At 43.9% G+C, this 20,387-nt stretch overlaps 1 protein-coding gene across 1 annotated transcript; it reads left to right on the plus strand.

Annotated features, from left to right (window-relative positions):
• The first annotated feature begins 8,005 nt into the window (after nt 1–8,005).
• Nucleotides 8,006–18,976, plus strand: chrnd (cholinergic receptor, nicotinic, delta (muscle)). The gene is made up of 12 exons (XM_042298895.1): nt 8,006–8,169; nt 8,885–9,030; nt 15,424–15,468; nt 15,595–15,704; nt 16,114–16,269; nt 16,419–16,523; nt 16,696–16,901; nt 17,008–17,119; nt 17,287–17,401; nt 17,542–17,752; nt 17,872–17,990; nt 18,238–18,976. The coding sequence occupies exons 1-12, from the start codon at nt 8,064–8,066 to the stop codon at nt 18,418–18,420; spliced, it is 1,614 nt and encodes a 537-aa protein (XP_042154829.1). The 5' UTR covers nt 8,006–8,063; the 3' UTR covers nt 18,421–18,976.
• Nucleotides 18,977–20,387: the final 1,411 nt, after the last annotated feature.

The raw sequence follows: 20,387 nt of genomic DNA on the forward strand, positions 1-20,387 counted from the left end.
CTAGAAACATCATTGAAACCAGGAGATGTCATTGCATGTGTGGGTGGTGGAACTAATAGGTTGGATAAGGTATAGTGAGCAGGACTAGAGGCTCTACAGTGAAATAAGCCAGTAAACACTAACCAGAACAGCAATGGACAAGACATATTGACATTAAGGAGAGGCATGCTTAGTCGAGTGATCAAAAGGGTCCAGTGAGTGGAGAGGTTGGTTGGGGGTCACGGCGATTTAGACAGCTAGCCAGCTAGCCTCCTTCGGGTAGATAACGTCGGCAGTCCAGTTGTGAAGGCCCGGTGGGGCTCCGCGTAGGCAGTAAAACGTGTCCGGATAGGTGACTGCAGCCCAGGAGTGATTGATGGAACTCAGGAGTGATTGACGGAGCTGGCTAGCTCCAGAATAATTGATGTTTGCTCCGGAATCGACGAAGGCCGATAGTCACACAGATAGCAGCTAGCTAGCTGTGAGATCCGGGTATGAATGTCCAGAGAGCAGTTGAAATCCAGGGACATGGAGAGAAAAATTGGTCCGGTATGTTCCGTTCCGAGCCGCGCTGCGCCGTACAAAACTGGCGATAGATTTTCGAGCTAAAGGATAGCTGATGACCACAAACCGTGGTTAGCTGAATACTAACGATTTGCCAGTAAAGAAGCTAACTAGCTTCTGTACTAGCTTCTGATTAGCTTCTGGATTAGCTTCTGGCTAGTTTCAGGCTAGCTTCTTGGAGTTTCTGGCTAGCTTCTTGGAGGATTACAGATTTGAGGTAAATAATACTTTTTTATAAATATAAATTGGTGAGGCGGGTTGCAGGAGAGTGTTTTGAAGATGAGTTGATGGAAAATAAAAATAAAATGTATGTGAAAAAAGTTGTAAATATATATATATACAGGACACGACAAGACGAGGACAAAAGACGTCTGAACTGCTATGCCACCTTGGAGTAGAGTGTCAAAAGCCGCACTGAAGTCTAACAAAATGTAAGTGCTGTGCTTGTTGAATGTCCTTCCCTATAAGCATGCTGAAAGTCTGTTGTCAACTTGTTTACTGTAAAATAGCATTGTATCTGGTAAAACACAATTCTTTCCAAAAGTTTACAAAGGGTTGGTAACAGGCTGATTGGTTGGCTATTTGAGCCAGTAAAGAGGGGAATAACTTTTGCTTCCCTCCAGGCCTGAGGGCACATACTTTCTAGTAGATTTAAATTGAAGATGTGGCAAATAGGAGTGGCAATATCGTCCGCTATTATCCTCAGTAATTTTCCATCCAAGTTGTCAGACTCCGGTGGTTTGTCATTGTTGATAGACAACCATTTTTTCACCTCTTCCACACCTACTTTACGGAATTCGAAATTACAATGCTTGTCTTTCATAATTTGGTCAGATATACTTGGATGTGTAGTGTCAGCGTTTGTTGCTGGCATGTCATGCCTAAGTATGCTAATCTTGCCAAAAAATCATTAAAGTAGTTGGCAATATCAGTGGGTTTTGTGATGAATGAGCAATCTGATTCAATGAATGATGGAGCGGAGTTTGCCTTTTTGCCCATAATTTCATTTAAGGTTCTCCAAAGCTTTTTACTATCATTCTTTGTCATTTATCTTTGTTTCATAGTGTAGTTTCTTCTTTTTATTCAGTTTAGTCACATGATTTCTGAATTTGCAGTACGTTTGCCAATCGGCTGTACAGCCAGACCTATTTGCCATCTCTCTTGCGTCATCCCTCTCAACCATACCATTTTTAAATTCCTCATCAATCCACAGGGATTTAAGTTTCTACAATAATTTTCTAAATGTGTGCCTGCTTATTAGTAACTGGGGTAAGCAATTCCATAAATGTGGTAAGTGCAGTGTCTGGTTGCTCCTCATTACACACCACAGACCAACAATTCTTTATATCAACAATTGGAATCACTGCAAAACTTATTGTATGACCTCTAGTACACTATATTAGGCCCATCCTTCGGATCATTAGTTTTCCTAGATATGGCTACTATATTGTGATCACTACATCTGATGGATCTGGATACTGCTTTCAAACAAATGTCTGCAGCATTAGTAAAGATGTAAAGAGTAAAGATGTAAAGATGTGATCAATTGATGATTTAATTCCTGTGCTGTTTGTAACTACCCTGGTAGGTTGATTGATAACCTGAACCAGCTTGCAGGCATTAGTTACAGTTTGAAGCTTTCTCTTGAGTGGGCAGCTTGATGAAAGCAAGTCAAAATTTTAATCACCCAGAAAATGTACCTCTCTGTTTATATCACATACATTATCAATAATTTCACTCTTTATCCAGATACTGACTGTTAGCACTTGGTGATCTATAGTAGCTTCCCACAAGAATGGGCTTTAGGTGAGGCAAATTAACCTGGAGCCATATTACTTCAATAGCATTTAACACGTTCCTCTTTACAGAAATGTGGTTCTGAATATAAACAGCCACACCTCCACCTTGGGCATTTCTGTCTTCACTGTAGATCTTATAACCATGTATTGCTACCACTGTATCATCAAAGGTATTATCTAAGTGAGTTTCAGAAATGGTCAGAATATGAATGTCATCTGTCATCTAGCAAATTATGGATTTCATGAATCGGGGGAAGAAGGCAGATGCGGCGAGAAGGATTCTTCTTCTTTCTAGTTCCGACACACATCCATTTACGCTCACCTGGAGTCCAACAATGAGCAGCCATTTACGCTCACCTGGAGTCCAACAATGAGCAGCCATTTACGCTCACCTGGAGTCCAACAATGAGCAGCCATTTACGCTCACCTGGAGTCCAACAATGAGCAGCCATTTACGCTCACCTGGAGTCCAACAATGAGCAGCCATTTACGCTCACCTGGAGTCCAACAATGAGCAGCCATTTACGCTCACCTGGAGTCCAACAATGAGCAGCCATTTACGCTCACCTGGAGTCCAACAATGAGCAGCCATTTACGCTCACCTGGAGTCCAACAATGAGCAGCCATTTACGCTCACCTGGAGTCCAACAATGAGCAGCCATTTACACTCACCTGGAGTCCAACAATGAGCAGCCATTTACACTCACCTGGAGTCCAACAATGAGCAGCCATTTACACTCACCTGGAGTCCAACAATGAGCAGCCATTTACGCTCACCTGGAGTCCAACAATGAGCAGCCATTTACACTCACCTGGAGTCCAACAATGAGCAGCCATTTACACTCACCTGGAGTCCAACAATGAGCAGCCATTTACGCTCACCTGGAGTCCAACAATGAGCAGCCATTTACGCTCACCTGGAGTCCAACAATGAGCAGCCATTTACACTCACCTGGAGTCCAACAATGAGCAGCCATTTACGCTCACCTGGAGTCCAACAATGAGCAGCCATTTACGCTCACCTGGAGTCCAACAATGAGCAGCCATTTACGCTCACCTGGAGTCCAACAATGAGCAGCCATTTACACTCACCTGGAGTCCAACAATGAGCAGCCATTTACGCTCACCTGGAGTCCAACAATGAGCAGCCATTTACGCTCACCTGGAGTCCAACAATGAGCAGCCATTTTCTGGTTCAAGCTAGTAGAGGGGTGCAGAGGCAGAAACTGATAATAGTCCAGGAAAGCCCCATTATGATCCTCTTGGATGTTTTGATAGGAATCATTTAAAGATGCCGATCCTTATTCAGTTCAAGGCGCTTGGTCAAAGTTTGTATTTCAAATCAAATCAAGTGTATTTATATAGTCCTTCATACATCAGCTGATATCCTAAAGTGCTGTACAGAAACCCAGCCTAAAACCCCAAACAGCAAGCAATGCAGGTGTAGACGCACGGTGGCTAGGAAAAACTCCCTAGAAAGGCCAAAACCTAGGAAGAAACCTAGCCTCTTCTGGCTGTGCCGGGTGGAGATTATAACAGAACATGGCCAAGATGTTCAAATGTTAATAAATGACCAGCATGGTCAAATAATAATAATCACAGTAGTTGTCGAGGGTGCAACAGCTCAGCACCTCATGAGTAAATGTCAGTTGGCTTTTCATAGCCGATCATTAAGAGTATCTCTACCACTCCTGCTGTCTCTAGAGAGTTGAAAACAGCAGGTCTGGGACAGGTAGCACGTCCAGTGAACAGGTCAGGATTCCATAGCCGAGGCAGAACAGTTGAAACTGGAGACGCAGCACGGCCAGGTGTTTCTTCATGAAGAATAATAATCCTTTCTTTAGCTGCATCAAGTTCAATTCCTTTTATCACAAATGAAGGTATCCATCTGACCTTTCCCGGTGACTACTGCGAACATGTCACAGATTATACACTTAATAGTCCGCGAGTGCCCATCAGATTCAAAGGAGTTTTCACTGCTGAAAGCTGACAGTCCAAGGGAACAAACATTTGCCACGCCGCCGGGGACTTAGATGCACCCTCCATGGCCGCCCCTACCAGCGCCTCGCACAATTGTGTTGTCTGTCTCAGTAAATGTGAAGAGCGAGAGAGAAGGGAGGCGGGTGATGGCTGGGTCAGTTGTCAGTGGCAGGTTGCCAGCTGTTCCTTGCTACGCACCTGCCTGGCTGCGTGTTAACGTTTGGTGTAGCCTCAGAGCTGTGTCGGGCGTATCCCCAGTGTCTGTAGTCCTGGGGAATACACAACATACAGTTACAGCATGTACTGTCCAACAACTGGAGTCACACTCACACACTGGAAAAAAGCCATTTCCTTTAGTAGTTAGAGAGCGTTGTATGTTGAGCTCTTGGTAGCCTGGCTCAGTTGTCGGTGTCCAGGTACTAAAGCGTCCGCTGGGGTGAAAAAGTTAAGCGAGGAAAAAACTAAGATGTTGGAAGATGTGTAAAATGCAGAGTTTTGATTTAAAAGGTTATTTAAAGTTTAAAAAATGAAAAGTTTGGTAGGTAGCCAAGTCGCAACAAGCAGCACAACAATGCGGAAGTGTGCCGTTTTTCACACTGTACCTAGTCGATGTGCAGGGGTACGAGGTCATTGAGGTAGATATGTACATAAACCTAGGAATAAAGTGACAGAAAGTAAACAGTAGCAGCAGTGTATGTGACGAGTCAAAGTTTGTGCAAAAAGGATCCATGCAGATTGTCCTGGTAGCTATTTTGCTAACTATTAAACAAACTATTTAGCAGTCTTAGGGCTTGGGGGTAGAAGCTGTTCAGGGTCCTGTTGGTTCCAGATTTGGTCCATCGGTACTACTTGCTGTGCGGTAGAAGAGAGAACAGGTGGCTGGAGTCTGACAATTTTGAGGGTCTTCCTCTGACACCACCTGGTATATAACTCCTAGAAGGCAAGGAGCTCGGTCCCAGTGATGTAGTGGTCCGTCCGTCCACTACCCTCTGTAGCGCCTTTCGGTTGGATGCCAAGCTTGATGGTTCGTCGGGCGGGCATAGCGGGACTTCTTTTAAGCTTCTGGGTCCCGCTTATTGAAAGTGGCAGCTCTACCCTTTAGCTCATTGCGGATGTTGCCTGTAATCCATGGCTTCTGGTGGGGTACGTAGTGTCACTGTGGGGACGACGTCGTCGATGCACTTTTTGATGAAGCCAGTGACTGATGTGGTGTACTCCTGTAGTCTACATATGCCCATCAAAAAAAAAAAAGATGACATCAGATGAGAACCTCGGTGAATACCGGTAAATCTCTTATTTAGAAGTTATTTTCCCTGTAACAATTGTTTGTTTCTCCTTTCACATTTTTAAAACCCAAATGCCTCCATAGGCTTCCCTTACACTCGGCCTACTATAATGAATTCTAGTTCAACAGCAATACGTCATGTCTTTTTATCCTGGCGATTTTATTATATCATTACATTTTACATGTATTTATTTATTGTTGTTGTTGATGGAAAAAAATAACAGATTGCTTGTTTTTCATCTATTAATAAAAATAAAACCAAACTAATTAGAATGATCCACACGGTCCTGGTTTTATGGTGAGAACATCCATGGTACACATGCAATGCAACTTCTGGAGAAGTGGCAATGCGATCTCTGGTTCCAATATATAATTGTTTTTATTTGGGAGCAGTATAAAGGTGAGTGGACATTCTCCCTTTCGCTTTATATTGGATCTGTCCAGCTACTGTGAAAAGTTTAGATGTGTTTAAAATCCTCCATGATTGCCCACAGGGAGCAATTATGGTGCCTGGAAGTGTATTTAGGCATAGCCTATTTAAAACAAGTTGTGGTGTTTAGAATTTGATTAGAATTATTATCTCTTCATCTTGCTTATTGACAGTGTTTGGCATGTCCATGCTCAGCCATAATGTAATTTACAGTAGGCACATCCCCTATATCAGTGCTAATGCTATGTATATATTTCTACACTGAAACCAGTGCAAATACTTCGAACAATGATGACTGCGAACAGGTTACATTTTTACATATTTAACATAACATATTTAGCAAAGATGGGATGGGTCTAGATATTTTAAAAACTACAACAGAATAACATTGGAATTGGAGTTTTTTCCAAGGCAATAATAAAAGACCATAAATACACAACTTCAAGCATCCACATGTACTGTATAGCTATGGAGCACGTTCTGATTGGCACGTGAGGGACCAACCCTCGACACACCCACAACTTGCTTCTTCATCAAAACCCAGTCCTTTCGTGCCACCCAGTGTAACAGTTTTTAAAATACTTTGTGAATTTCATGGGATGGTATTGTCAAGATTCAATTGTTATTGTACTTTTTAGGATGATATTGGCAGAATATATTTGTGCTCTGCAAATGTTTCGTCATTTCATTTGGAGGCTTTAGAGAGAACTCTGATACGTTAAAACAACCTGATCTCCAAAGTCCATGTCTTTTGGTATCAATCACACACAAAGAGGAGCTCCCGCGGTGCAACACCGGTTACACCAGCACTGCGCTGATCATTATTGGTTGTGAAAATAGATAAACATATTTCTGACACACCCCTAGTGCTACTGCCAGAGCTTAGATTTACCATTGCGTTAGGTTTGTTAATCGATTACAAATTACATGACCCTCCTGTGGACTAAATAAAAAATACTAAACCCTCCCCTAACTGAAATTTAAACAACATACATTTTCCTCTGGGTAAAAATTGTGTAAATTTCAACCACTCCCTGAATATCTTTGTACAATGTCATGATTCCTCTCATCCCTCCCCAAATGTGTAGCTGTATTTTTCTTTATTTATTTAAAACTTTTTTAACATCGTCTATGGGCAAGCACAGATTTGTTTTCAGATCCCTCCTATGTACTTCACTCATTTACAGTCACCCTTTTAGCCAATGGTGTTACATACCTTTTGTTCTTGTTGGGACAAGTGACTTCAGCTTTCTGGGACAAGTGACTTCAGCTTTCTGGGACAAGTGACTTCAGCTTTCGGCCAAGTAAAAAATCTGATCTGCATGTCAGAGGGACAAGCGTCTAAAGAAGTTAATGTCAAGTCCTCCCACTGGGCACAGACATAAATTCTATGTCTAGTCCACTTTGGTTCAATGTAATTGCATTGGAATTACGTGGAAATAACATTGATTCAACCAGTGTGTGCCCAGTGGGCTGTCGCTGTTTTACTGTCCACTGTATTGATATTGAAATACATATTGACTGGTCAGATGATCAGTGTATTCATTGTTTGATCAAAACTCCTACATTTCTCCTGTAGTGGGAACAACTGGAGTGGGGTTTGAACCAGCAACCAGAACCTGACCTGTTATACAAGTCCAGACCTCTGTAGTAGACAAAGCTCAACAGGGAGGTATATTAAAATGAAGGAGTTTTATACACATCCAATTTACCCATCCAAAACCTACAGTACTGTATAGGGACCCAGTAGGCCTGTAATTGCTCTTTATATTCTGCAGTCCTCAATGAATGTATCTGTAATGCAGGAACCATTTCTGTAAATCCATTGCCTGGAAGGCCGCACATTAGTGAAGCAAAGCTCATACGTGTACTGTGTCCCCTTACATACTTTCTGTCTCTCACACACCCTACCCCCTATCCTGTATCTCTGTGGTGGAAGTGGGGGATTGCATGCCTACCCCGGCCTGTCTCCACCTGTTCCCGCCACTCACGGCTCCGGGGGTCACGTCACGAGCACAAGGAGAGAATGGATAACTTTTTAAAAGTTACAGAGTCTGTCCGGTGCCGAACAGCCATGAACTGCCGTTTATTGGGACCGGGAGCCCTGGTTCTGTTCGTGGTCCTTGTAACAGGTAAGTCCGTTGAAGTGTAACGTTTTATTTTTTCCTTGTGAGCATTTTGGATATATTGTTTTTGTTCAATTAGGACTATTTATTCCCAAAATAACGTTTATCCTTCAACATGTTCTATTGAAAGTGGACTATATTTTCTGTAGCCGATGCCTAATTGTAGCCTAAAAGTGAGTTATGACCAGTATTAGGCCTGTGATTTACTACACACACTGGTTCAATGTCCAAGACTTCTTAAAACCTTTTACTGCAGTGGGCTAAATCAGAGTCACAGTGTTTCTTGGAAGTCTTAAACAAATCTACCATGAAACAAAAGTATACACCTCACACACATGGTTATGGGCTTAAAAAAAGAAGACGCCTGTACCATGTCACATACAAAGTTGAAAGGTATTACATTTTGAGTTTGCATCCCAATATTACACTTTATATACTATATGTCACATAAGACTGAAATATAACAAAACTGACATAGAAACACTGGATTTTCATTGTTTATTTGATTTATTTATATTTATTAAATATGAAAAGTATGAATAATATTCGACCCATGATGCCACTAGGTCATTTGACTGCAGCAAAGGGCTACTCTCCATTGGATTGAGGCTACTATGTGGGCTATTTAATACAAGTACCCTATTATTCCAGCCTATGAATATTGCTATTCGAAGCCTATAAGGAATGTATCTGTGCATAGACTTCTGTGTGTGTGTGTCAGAGTGTTTGGCCAGGAATGAGGAAGAGCGGTTGATTCAACATCTGTTCAAGGAGAAGGCTTACAACAAGGACCTCCGGCCCGTAGAAAAACAGGGCGAAGCTGTCGTTGTGTACATCGCCCTCACACTCTCTAACCTCATCTCTCTGGTATGACCACTCTGTGTGTGTGTGTGTCAATGTGTTTGTGACTGGTATGCGTTTCTGTGGTGTTTCTGGGTCCTCTGCACCTGTGTGTGTGTGTGTGTGTGTGTGTGTGTGTGTGTGTGTGTGTGTGTGTGTGTGTGTGTGTGTGTGTGTGTGTGTGTGTGTGTGTTAATGTGTTATTAATAGCCCAGTCTGATCCTCATGGATGTACAGTACCAGTCAAAAGTTTAGACACACCTACTCATTCAAGGGTTTTTTCTTTATTTTTACTATTTTCTACATTGTCGAATAATAGTGAATACATCACAACTATGAGATAACACATATGGAATCATGTAGTAACCAATAAAGTGTTAAACAAATCTAAATATATTTTCTAATAGCCACCCTTTGACTTGATGACAGCTTTGCACACTCTTGGCATTCTCTCAACCAGCTACACCCAGAATGCTTTTCCAACAGCCTTTAAGGAGTTCCAGTTATGCTGAGCACTTTTTGGTTGCTTTTCCTTCACCCTGCGGTCGAACTCATCCCAACCATCTCAATTGGGTTGAGCTTGGGGGATTGCGGACGTCAGGTCATCTGCCTCCGCACTCCATCACTCTCCTTCTTGGTCAAATAGCCCTTACACGGCATGGAGGTGTGTTGGGTCATTGTCCTGTTGAAAAACAAATGCTAGTCCCACTCCTGACCTTAGTTCCTTTTGTATGTCTCTATTTGAGTTTGGTCAGGGCGTGAGTTGGGGTGGGCATTCTATGTTGTGTAGTCTAGGTTTTGTATTTCTGTGTTTGGCCTGGTATGGTTCCCAATCAGAGGCAGCTGTTGATCGTTGTCTCTCAATGAGAACCATACTTAGGCAGCCTGTTTTTTCACTATGGGTGGTGGGTAGTTATTTTCTGGTTAGTGTTTGTTGCAACTTTCAGAACTGTTCGTTTATCATTTTGTTGTTTTTGTTTGTGTATTCATTCTGGATTAAAAGTATAATGGATACGTACCACGCTGCACTTTGGTCCTCCTCTCCTTCTCCCAAAGACATTCGTTACACCACTAAGTGCAACCCAACTTATGATCCAAGATGGCGTAGCAGTCAGACATCCTTGTCCTGTCGTGTCCCTTGTATATATCGTTTTACATATTTTTCATCGCATATCCTTTAAAATATTTTGCTAAACCTCATCATCTAAATACTCTCCTGCAACCCGCCTCACCCAATGTGGCATGGATCTGCTTTTTTTTCCTAAAGTATTTATATTTACTTCGGATCTGGAATCTCTCAACTGAAGCTAGCCAGCTAACTACAAGCTAGCCAGCTAACTACCAGATATCAGTCAGCAAACCATTGTCAGCGGTCATCAGCTAACGTTCAGCTCGGAAAGCTCTCGCCAGTTCGAACAACGTGACTCTAACCAGAGCATAACGGACCTGTTATTTTTATCCATGGATTCCTACCGCAAACTGAACATTTTCATCTGGATCTTCACAACTAGCTAACCGCAATCCCGGATGACTACTCCTAGCTAGCGTTTCCATCCCAGAGCAAGCACCAATTTAGCTTGAAGCTAGCCCGGCCAGGGCTCCTGTGCTACCACCGAAGCATACTCCTGGGCTACAATATCGGCCTGCTAGCTACCTAGAGCTACTTGGAACTGTCCTGGTTAGTGATTACTGTCTTATTTCACTGTAGAGCCTCTAGCCCTGCTCAAGGCAACCATGTTGTTCCACCTCCTACATGTGCGATGACATCACCTGGTTTAAACATCTCTAGAGACTATATCTCTCTCTTCATTACTCAATGCCTAGGTTTACCTCCAATGTACTTACATCCTACCTTACCTTTGTCTGTACACTATGCCTTGAATCTATGCTATCGTGCCCAGAAACCTGCTCCTTTTACTCTCTGTTCTGAACGTGCTAGACGGCCAGTTCGTATAGTCTTTAGCCGTACCCTTATCCTACTTCTCCTCTGTTCCTCTGGTGATGTGGAGGTTAATCCAGGTCCTGCAGTGCCTAGCTCCACTCCCACCCCCAGGTACTCTCATTTGTTGACTTCTATAAACGTAAAAGCCTTGGTTTCATGCATGTTAACATTAGAAGCCTACTCCCTAAGTTTGTTTTACTCACTGCTTTAGCACACTCTGCCAACCCAGATGTCTTAGACTTGTCTGAATCCTGGCTTAGGAAAACCACCAAAAACCCTGAAATCTCCATTGCTAACTCTAACGTTTTCCGCCAAGATAGAACTGCCAAAGGGGGCGGTGTTGCAATCTACTGCAAAGATAGCCTGCAGAGTTCTGTATTACTTTCTAAGTCTGTACCCAAACAATTTGATCTTCTACTTCTAAAAATGCACCTTTCCAGAAACAAGTCTCTCACCGTTGCCGCTTGCTATAGACCTCCCTCTGCCCCCAGCTGTGCCCTCGATACTATATGTGAACTGACTGCCCCCATCTATCTTCTGAGCTCGTGCTACTAGATGACCTAAACTGGGATATGTTTAACACCCCAGCCATCCTACAAACTAAGCTTGATGCCCTCAATCTCACACAAATTATCAATGAACCTACCAGGTACAACCCCAAATCAGTAAACACGGGCACCCTCATAGATGTCTAACTATTTCGCCCTCCAAATACACCTCTGCTGTTTTCAATCAAGATCTCAGTGATCACTGCCTCGTTGCCTGCATCCGTAATGGGTCTGCGACCAAGCGACTACCCCTCATCACTGTCAAACGCTCCCTGAAACACTTCTGTGAGCAGGCCTTTCTAATCGACCTGGCCGGGGTATCCTGGAATGACATTGACCTCATCCCGTCAGTAGATGATGCCTGGCTATTCTTTAAAAGTGCCTTCCTCACCATCTTAAATAAGCATGCCCCTCTCAAAAAATGTAGAACTAGGAATAGATATAGTCCTTGGTTCACGCCAGACCTGTCTGCCCTTGACCAGCACAAAAACATCCTGTGGCGTTCTGCATTAGCATCGAATAGCCCCCGTGATATGCAACTTTTCAGGGAAGTTAGGAACAAATATACACAGGCAGTTAGAAAAGCTAAGGCAAGCTTTTACAAACAGAAATTTGCATCCTGTAGTACTAACTCAAAAAAGTTCTGGGACACTGTAAAGTCCATAGAGAATAAGAGCACCTTCTCCCAGCTGCCCACTGCTCTGAGGCTAGGAAACATTGTCACCACCGATAAATCCACTTTAATTGAGAATTTCAAATAGCATTTCTCTACGGCTGGCCATGCTTTCCACATGGCTACCCCTACCCCGGTCAACTGCCCGGCACCCTCCACAGCAACCCACCAAAGTCCCCACCATTTCTCCTTTACCCAAATTCAGATAGCCGATGTTCTGAAAGAGCTGCAAAATCTGGACCCCTACAAATCAGCCGGGCTAGACAATCTGGACCCTCTCTTTCTAAAATTATCTGCCGAAATTGTTGCAACCCCTATTACTAGCCTGTTCAACCTCTCTTTCGTATCATTGAGATTCCCAAAGATTGGAAAGCTGCCGCGGTCATCCCCCTCTTCAAAGGGGTGACACTCTAGACCCAAACTGCTACAGACCTATATCTATCCTACCCTGTCTTTCTAAGGTCTTCAAAAGCCAAGTTAACAAACAGATAACTGACCATTTCGAATCCCAACATACCTTTTCCGCTATGCAATCTGGTTTCAGAGCTGGTCATGGGTGCACCTCAGCCACGCTCAAGGTTCTAAACGACATCATAACCGCCATCGATAAGAAACATTACTGTGCAGCCGTATTCATCGACCTGGCCAAGGCTTTCGACTCTGTCAATCACAACATTCTTATTGGCAGACTCGACAGCCTTGGTTTCTCAAATGATTGCCTTGCCTGGTTTACCAACTACTTCTCTGATAGAGTTCAGTGTGTCAAATCGGAGGGCCTGACTGCCTCTGACAGTCTCTATGGGTGTGCCACAGGGTTCAATTCTCGGGCCGACTCTCTTTTATGTATACATCAATGATGTTGCTCTTGCTGCTGGTGATTCTCTGATCCACCTCTACGCAGACGACACCATTCTGTATACTTCTGGCCCCTCCTTGGACACTGTGTTAACTAACCTCCAGACGAGCTTCAATGCCATACAACTCTCCTTCCGTGGCCTCCAACTGCTCTTAAACGCAAGTAAAACTAAATGCATGCTTTTCAATCGATCGCTGCCCGCACCTGCTCGCCCGTCCAGCATCACTACTCTGGACGGCTCTGACTTAGAATACGTGGACAACTACAAATACCTGGGTGTCTGGTTAGACTGTAAACTCTCCTTCCAGACTCACATCTCCAATCCAAAATTAAATCTAGAATCGGCTTCCTATATCGCAACAAAGCATCCTTCACTCATGCTGCCAAACATACCCTCGTAAAACTGACCATCCTACCGATCCTCGACTTCGGTGATGTCATCTATAAAATAGCCTCCAACACTCTACTCAACAAACTGGATGCAGTCTATCACAGTGCCATCCGTTTTGTCACCAAAGCCACATACACTACCCACCATTGCGACCTGTACGCTCTCGTTGGTTGGCCCTCGCTTCATACTCGTCGCCAAACCCACTGGCTACAGGTTATCTACAAGTCTCTGCTAGGTAAAGCCCCGCCTTATCTCAGCTCACTGGTCACCATAGCAGCACCCACTCGTAGCACATGCTCCAGCAGGTATATCTCACTGGTCACCCCTAAAGCCAATTCCTCCTTTGGTCGTCTTTCCTTCCAGTTCTCTGCTGCCCATGACTGGAACGAATTGCAAAAATCTAGGAAGCTGGAGACTCACATCTCCCTCACTAGCTTTAAGCACCAGCTGTCAGAGCAGTTTACAGATCACTGCACCTGTACTTAGCCTACCTACAGCCCATCTACCTACCTCATCCCCATACTGGTATTTATTTATTTATTTTGCTCCTTTGCACCCCAGTATCTCTACCTGCACATTCATCTTCTGCCGATCTACCATTCCAGTGTTTAATTGCTATATTGTAATTACTTTGCCACCATGGCCTATTTATTTCCTTAATTTACCTCATTTGCACTCACTGTATATAGACTTTTTGTTTTCTTTTGTTCTACTGTATTATTGACTGTATGTTTTGTTTATTCCATGTGTAACTCGGTGTTGTTGTATGTGTCGAATTGCTACGCTTTATCTTGGCCAGGTCGCAGTTGCAAATGAGAACTTGTTCTCAACTAGCCTACCTGGTTAAATAAAGGTTAAATAAAAATAAATAAATAAAAGATGGGATGGCCTATCGCTGCAGAATGCTGTGGTCGCCATGCTAGTTCAGTATGCCTTGAATTCTAAATAAACCACACACAGTGTCACCAGCAAAGCACCCCCACACCATCACACCACCTCCTCCATGCTTCACGGTGGGAACCACAAGTATGGAGATCATCCGTTCACCTACTCTGCGTCTCACAAAGACACAGCGGTTGGAACCAAAAATCTCAAATTTGGACTCATCAGACCAAAGGAGAGATTTCCACCGGTCTAATGTCCATTGCTCGTGTTTCTTGGTGTCCTTTAGTAGTGGTTTCTTTGCAGAAATTTGACCATGAAGGCCTGATTCTGATTCTGAGTCTTCTCTGGACAGTTGATGTTGAGATGTCTGTTACTTTTATTTTGGCTGCAGTTTCTGATGCTGATATCTCTAATGAACGTATCCTCTGCAGCAGAGATAACTCTGGGTCTTCCTTTCCTGTGGAGGTCTTCATGAGAGCCAGTTTCATCATAGCGCTTGATGGTTTTTGCAACTGCACTAGGAGAAACTTTCAAAGTTCTTGACATTTTCCGGATTGACTAACCTTTATGTCTTAAAGTAATGATAGACTGTCGTTTCTCTTTGCCTATTTGAGCTGTTCTTGCCATAATATGGACTTGGTCTTTTACCTATTAGGGCTATCTTCTGTATACTACCCCTACCTTGTCACAACACAATTGATTTGCTCGAACGCATTGAGAAGGAAATAAATTCCACAAATGAACTTTTAGCAAGGCACATCTTTTATTTGAAATACATTCCAGGTGACTGGTTGAGAAGCTGGTTGAAGCTGGTTGAGAGAATGCCAAAGCTGTCATCAAGGCAAAGGGTGGCTACTTTGAGGAATCTCTCATATAAAATATATTTTGATTTGTTTAACACTTTCTTGGTTACTACATGATTCCAAATGTGTTATTTCATAGTTTTGATGTCTTCGCTATTGTTCTACAATGTAGAAAATAGTGAAAATAAAGAAAAACCCTCTGTGTGTCCAAACTTTTGACTGGTACTGTATGTCACAAAGAGGACCACGATCCAGTCAGCCTGAACAACCTGGAGAATGTAGAAAAACAGACACTGCCTTCTCTCTCTCTCTCTCTCCGTAGAAAGAGGTAACCGAGACTCTGCTGACCAATGTGTGGATGGAACATGTGAGTATATTCTTCTGCTTTATTTCAACCAGTTGGTCTTATCACTGTGTATCTTTACAAATATAATACATCTATAACAGTTTCCTATTCACATACACGCTCACATTATTCATTGTGTGTGTCCAGGGCTGGTATGACACCAGGCTGTCTTGGAACACCACTGAGTTTGATGATATCGATGTCCTGCGCCTCCCGCCCAGCATGGTGTGGCTGCCGGAGATCGTCCTAGAGAACAAGTAACACACACCCTCATCTTCTCTGGGTCTGTTATCCTTTTCTCCTCTGTCTTACGATGCCCAGTTCCAGACTGTTTCCTACTCTAATATATTGCTGTGGGTGTGTGTCAGTAACGATGCCCAGTTCCAGACGGTTTCCTACTCTAATATATTGCTGTGGGTGTGTGTCAGTAACGATGCCCAGTTCCAGACTGTTTCCTACTCTAATATATTGCTGTGGGTGTGTGTCAGTAACGATGCCCAGTTCCAGGCTGTTTCCTACTCTAATATATTGCTGTGGGTGTGTCAGTAACGATTCCCAGTTCCAGAATGTTTCCTACTCTAATATAATGCTGTAGGTGTGTGTCAGTAACGATGCCCAGTTCCAGGCTGTTTCCTACTCTAATATATTGCTGTGGGTGTGTGTCAGTAACGATGCTCAGTTCCAGGTGGCGTACTACTGTAACGTATTGATCAATCCGGAAGGCTATGTGTACTGGCTGCCGCCAGCCATCTTCAGATCCTCCTGTGCCATCAACGTCAACTACTTCCCCTTCGACTGGCAGAACTGCACTCTCAAGTTCACGTAAGGAAGGGTCTGACCCCCCCCACACACATACACACAAACCAGGCATGCACACACACACACACACACACACACACACACAAACACAGGCACACACACACACACACACACACACACACACACGTAAAACTCTGTTTCCCATGATGCAGCTCCCTGACCTACAATGCTAAGGAGATCACCATGCAGCTGAAAGAGGAGCTGGAAGATGACAAGTCCTACAAGGTGGAGTGGATCATCATAGACCCTGCAGGGTTACAGGTACACACACACACACACACACACACACACACACACACACACACACACACACACACTTACACACACACTCTCTCTCTCTCTGCTGAATCATCCATAAGCCAGCCCATAGAAGTGCCAGTATATAAACCACTCTTTCACTCATCGCTCACTTTCATCTCTCCCTCCCCCTATAGAGAATGGAGAGTGGGAGATCATTCATAAACCGGCCCGTAGGAACACCTATAAGAATATCCCTATAGAGAGCAACAAGCACCAGGACATCACCTTCTATCTCATCATCAAACGCAAACCTCTGTTCTATATCGTCAACATCATAATCCCCTCTGTCCTCATCTCCTTCATGGCTACACTGGTCTACTACTTACCAGCTGACAGTAAGTATACCCTTAACCTCTTATCCCTTACCTCTACCATGAACCCTGACCTAACTACCTAACTACCACACTACGTCCACAGTGATTACTGTGTGTGTGTGTCCAGGTGGGGAGAAGATGACTCTGTCCATCTCGGTGCTGCTGGCTCAGTCTGTGTTCCTGCTGCTGATCTCACAGAGACTGCCGGAGACCTCCATGGCTATACCACTTATTGTCAAGTAGGACACACACCCTTTTGTCTGTGTTTGTGTTTCATAGACACACTGTTTGTGTGTTTGCGTTGCAGACTGTCAGTTACCAGTTGTTTGATTTTGAGAAGAATCCCCATGATGATCATGGTGTTTGTGTGTGTGTCTTTTGTCTGTGTGTGCATACATGCATGTAGGTATCTGATGTTCATCATGGTTCTGGTTACGGTGGTGGTGTTGCACTGTGTGGTGGTCCTCAACCTGCACTTCAGGAGCCCCAGTACACACATCATGACAGAGTGGACTAGAGAGGTACACACAGACTACACAAGGAGTAGAGCAGGCCTAATTTTTACTCCATGGATACCTGCAACTGCAATTTAAACTAAAATGTGACATGGTTTTGTGTGTCTGTGTGTGTCTCTGTGTGTGTGTGTCCTCTCCTCCACTAGTTCTTCCTGGAGAGGTTGCCCCGCCTGCTGCGGATGTCCCGCCCTGCAGAGTCAGAGTCTAGCTGGGAGGGGGCGTTGCCAAGGCGATCTAGCTCCGTTGGTTACATTGCTAAGGCGGAAGAGTACTACAGTGTGAAGTCACGCAGCGAGCTGATGTTTGAGAAACAGTCTGAGAGACATGGACTGGCCACACGGGCTACACCTGCGGCAGGTACACAGAGCAGACACACATATATAGGCACAGAGAACATACACATGAACATGCACAAACTTCTATAGTGAATGTTATGTACGGGAAGGTATATGATTCCTTACTTTGTGTGCGTGTAGCTGTGAAGCCCCAGTCAGATGGAGAGGTGACAGAGCAGCTGTACTCTGAGATGAAGCCTGGTGTGGATGGAGCCAACTACATTGTCAAACACATGCATGACAAGAATGACTACAACGAGGTAAGAGAGGAGGGGGAGATGGAGAGAAAGAGGGGGAGGGGCAGGGGGAAAGGAGGGAGGCACAGAACATTAGATATAATACAGTATCCTATTCATGTTAAAAACTCCCCAGTGGGACTTGGGTCTGTAACAAAGGCTTCAGTCACTAGTGTGTGTCATTACGGCTCAACAAAGGTGATCATGACATTCGTGAATGCAATGCTTGCTGACCCCCCCTCTTCTCGTCTTCTCTCTGCTCCCCCCATAGGAGAAGGATAACTGGATTGGTATAGCTCGTACGGTGGACCGTCTGTGTCTGTTCCTGGTCACCCCAGTCATGACAGCAGGCACCATCGTCATCTTCCTCATGGGTATCTACAACCACCCTCCGCCCCTGCCCTTTGAGGGAGACCCCTACAACTACCTGGAGGAGAACAAGCGCTACGTCTGATACACACCAACGCTTACACACGTTTGCACACATGTGAAGTGTGGTTCTGCTGTTTGTTCACCTTCACCTTCACCTTCACTAACACATCCGCAACCGCCCAAATATAAAATATGAGGCCTGCCCCCGACCCTAACCCACAAATATAGAAAATGCACTGTGGGCCTACAGTCAGATGGCAGAACTATTTTTGGACAGGCCTTTTTATATAGGCCTATGTTTCTGCTTATCATTTCCAACATTTTGGTAGGTTATTTGTTAGTCAACTTGTTTGTAATTAGATAGGTCTAAATGTAGCTCCTCTACTGTCATTACTAGTTGACCTAGAAGACTAAGTAATCCCTTAACCAAAATGTAATTAATCCATAGAATTAATGTTTCAGTCTACTTGACATCGTTAAAGTTTGTTTTCTCGTTCATCTCTGCTTCTTTTGCAGCAAAGACATGTAAGGACCATTTTACATGTAAGATTTTTTGCAAAATTTCAAAATGACATCAGTTTGACCGGTTTTTAGATATGTAAAAGCTATTAAAAAGACCCAACATGTTTTTGATAAGATTTCAGTTCGGCTTGGATGCATATTTTATGTGATTGAAATGCTATCAGCTTTTATGATGCTGATAAAGATAGCACCGCCACCTTCACAGACGTTCCCTAACCGTGCATTCATTCTCTCAAGATCCTGAAAGAAATACAGTACATTCAGAAAGTATTCTGACCCCTTCACCTTTTCCACATTTTGTTACATTACAGCCTTATTCTAAAATTGCTTAAATTGTTTTTTCCCTCATCAATCTACACACACACCACTACTCCATAATGACAAAGCAAAAACAGAAAAGAATTATTATGAAAGATTACATTTACATAAGTATACAGACCCTTTACTTTGTTGAAGCACCTTTGGCAGTGATTACAGCCATGAATCTTCTTGGGTATGACGGTACAAGCTTGTCACACCTGTACTTGGAGAGTTTCTCCCATTATTCTCTGCAGATCCTCTCAAGCTCTGTCAGGTTGGATGGGGCGCGTTGCTGGACAGCTATTTTACGGTCTCTCCAGAGGTTCAGGTCCGGGCACGGATAAGCCACTCAAAGACATTCAGAGACTTGTCCCAAAGCCACTCCTGCATTGTCATGGCTATGTGCTTAGGGTCGTGGTCCTGTTGGAAGGTGAACCTTCACCCCAGTCTGAGATCCTGAGAGCTCTGGATCAGGTTTTCATCAAGGATCTGTCTGTACTTTGCTCCGTACATCTTTGCCTCGATCCTGACTAGTCTCCCAAACCCTGCCCCTGAAAAACATCCCCACAGCATGATAATGCCACCGCCATGCTTCACACACCGTAGGGGTGGTGCCAAGTTTCCTACAGATGTGACGCTTGGCATTCAGGCCAAAGATTTCAATCTTGGTTTCATCAGACCAGAGAATCTTTTTTCTCATGGTCTGAGAGTCCTTTAGGTGCCTTTTGGCAAACTCCAAGTGAGCTGTCATGTGCCTTTTACTGAGGTGTGGCTTCCGTCTGGCCACTCTACGATAAAGTCCTGATTGGTGGAGTACTGCAGAGATGTTTGTCCTTCTGTAAGGTTCTCCCATCTCCACAGAGGAACTCTGGAGCTCTGTCAGAGTGACCATCGGGTTCTTGGTCACCTACCTGACCAAGGCCCTTCTCCCCCTGTTGCTCAGTTTGGCTGGGCGGCCAGCTCTAGGAAGAGTCTTGGTGGTTCATAGCTTCTTCCATTTAAGAATGATGGAGGCCACTGTGTTCTTTGGGACTTTCAATGTTGCAGAAATGTTTGGTACCCTTACCCAGATCTGTGCCTTGACACAATCCTGTCTCGGAGCTCTACAGACAATTCCTTCGAATTCCTCATGGCTTAGTTTTTACTCTGACATGCACTGTCAACTGTGGGACCTTATATTGATGTGTGTGCCCTTCCAAATCATGTCCAATCAATTGAATTTGCCAT

The sequence above is a fragment of the Oncorhynchus tshawytscha genome, linkage group LG16, assembly GCF_018296145.1.
Source record: "Oncorhynchus tshawytscha isolate Ot180627B linkage group LG16, Otsh_v2.0, whole genome shotgun sequence".
Lineage (NCBI taxonomy): Eukaryota > Metazoa > Chordata > Actinopteri > Salmoniformes > Salmonidae > Oncorhynchus > Oncorhynchus tshawytscha.

Bases quoted from the DNA above. Each gene is read 5' to 3' on its own strand.
- chrnd (XM_042298895.1), top strand. From the start codon at position 8,064: ATGGATAACTTTTTAAAAGTTACAGAGTCTGTCCGGTGCCGAACAGCC. The intron at 16,524-16,695 runs ACAGGTACACAC...TCTCCCTCCCCC, and splicing joins ATCATAGACCCTGCAGGGTT to TATAGAGAATGGAGAGTGGG. The intron at 17,991-18,237 runs GTAAGAGAGGAG...CTCCCCCCATAG, and splicing joins ACAAGAATGACTACAACGAG to GAGAAGGATAACTGGATTGG.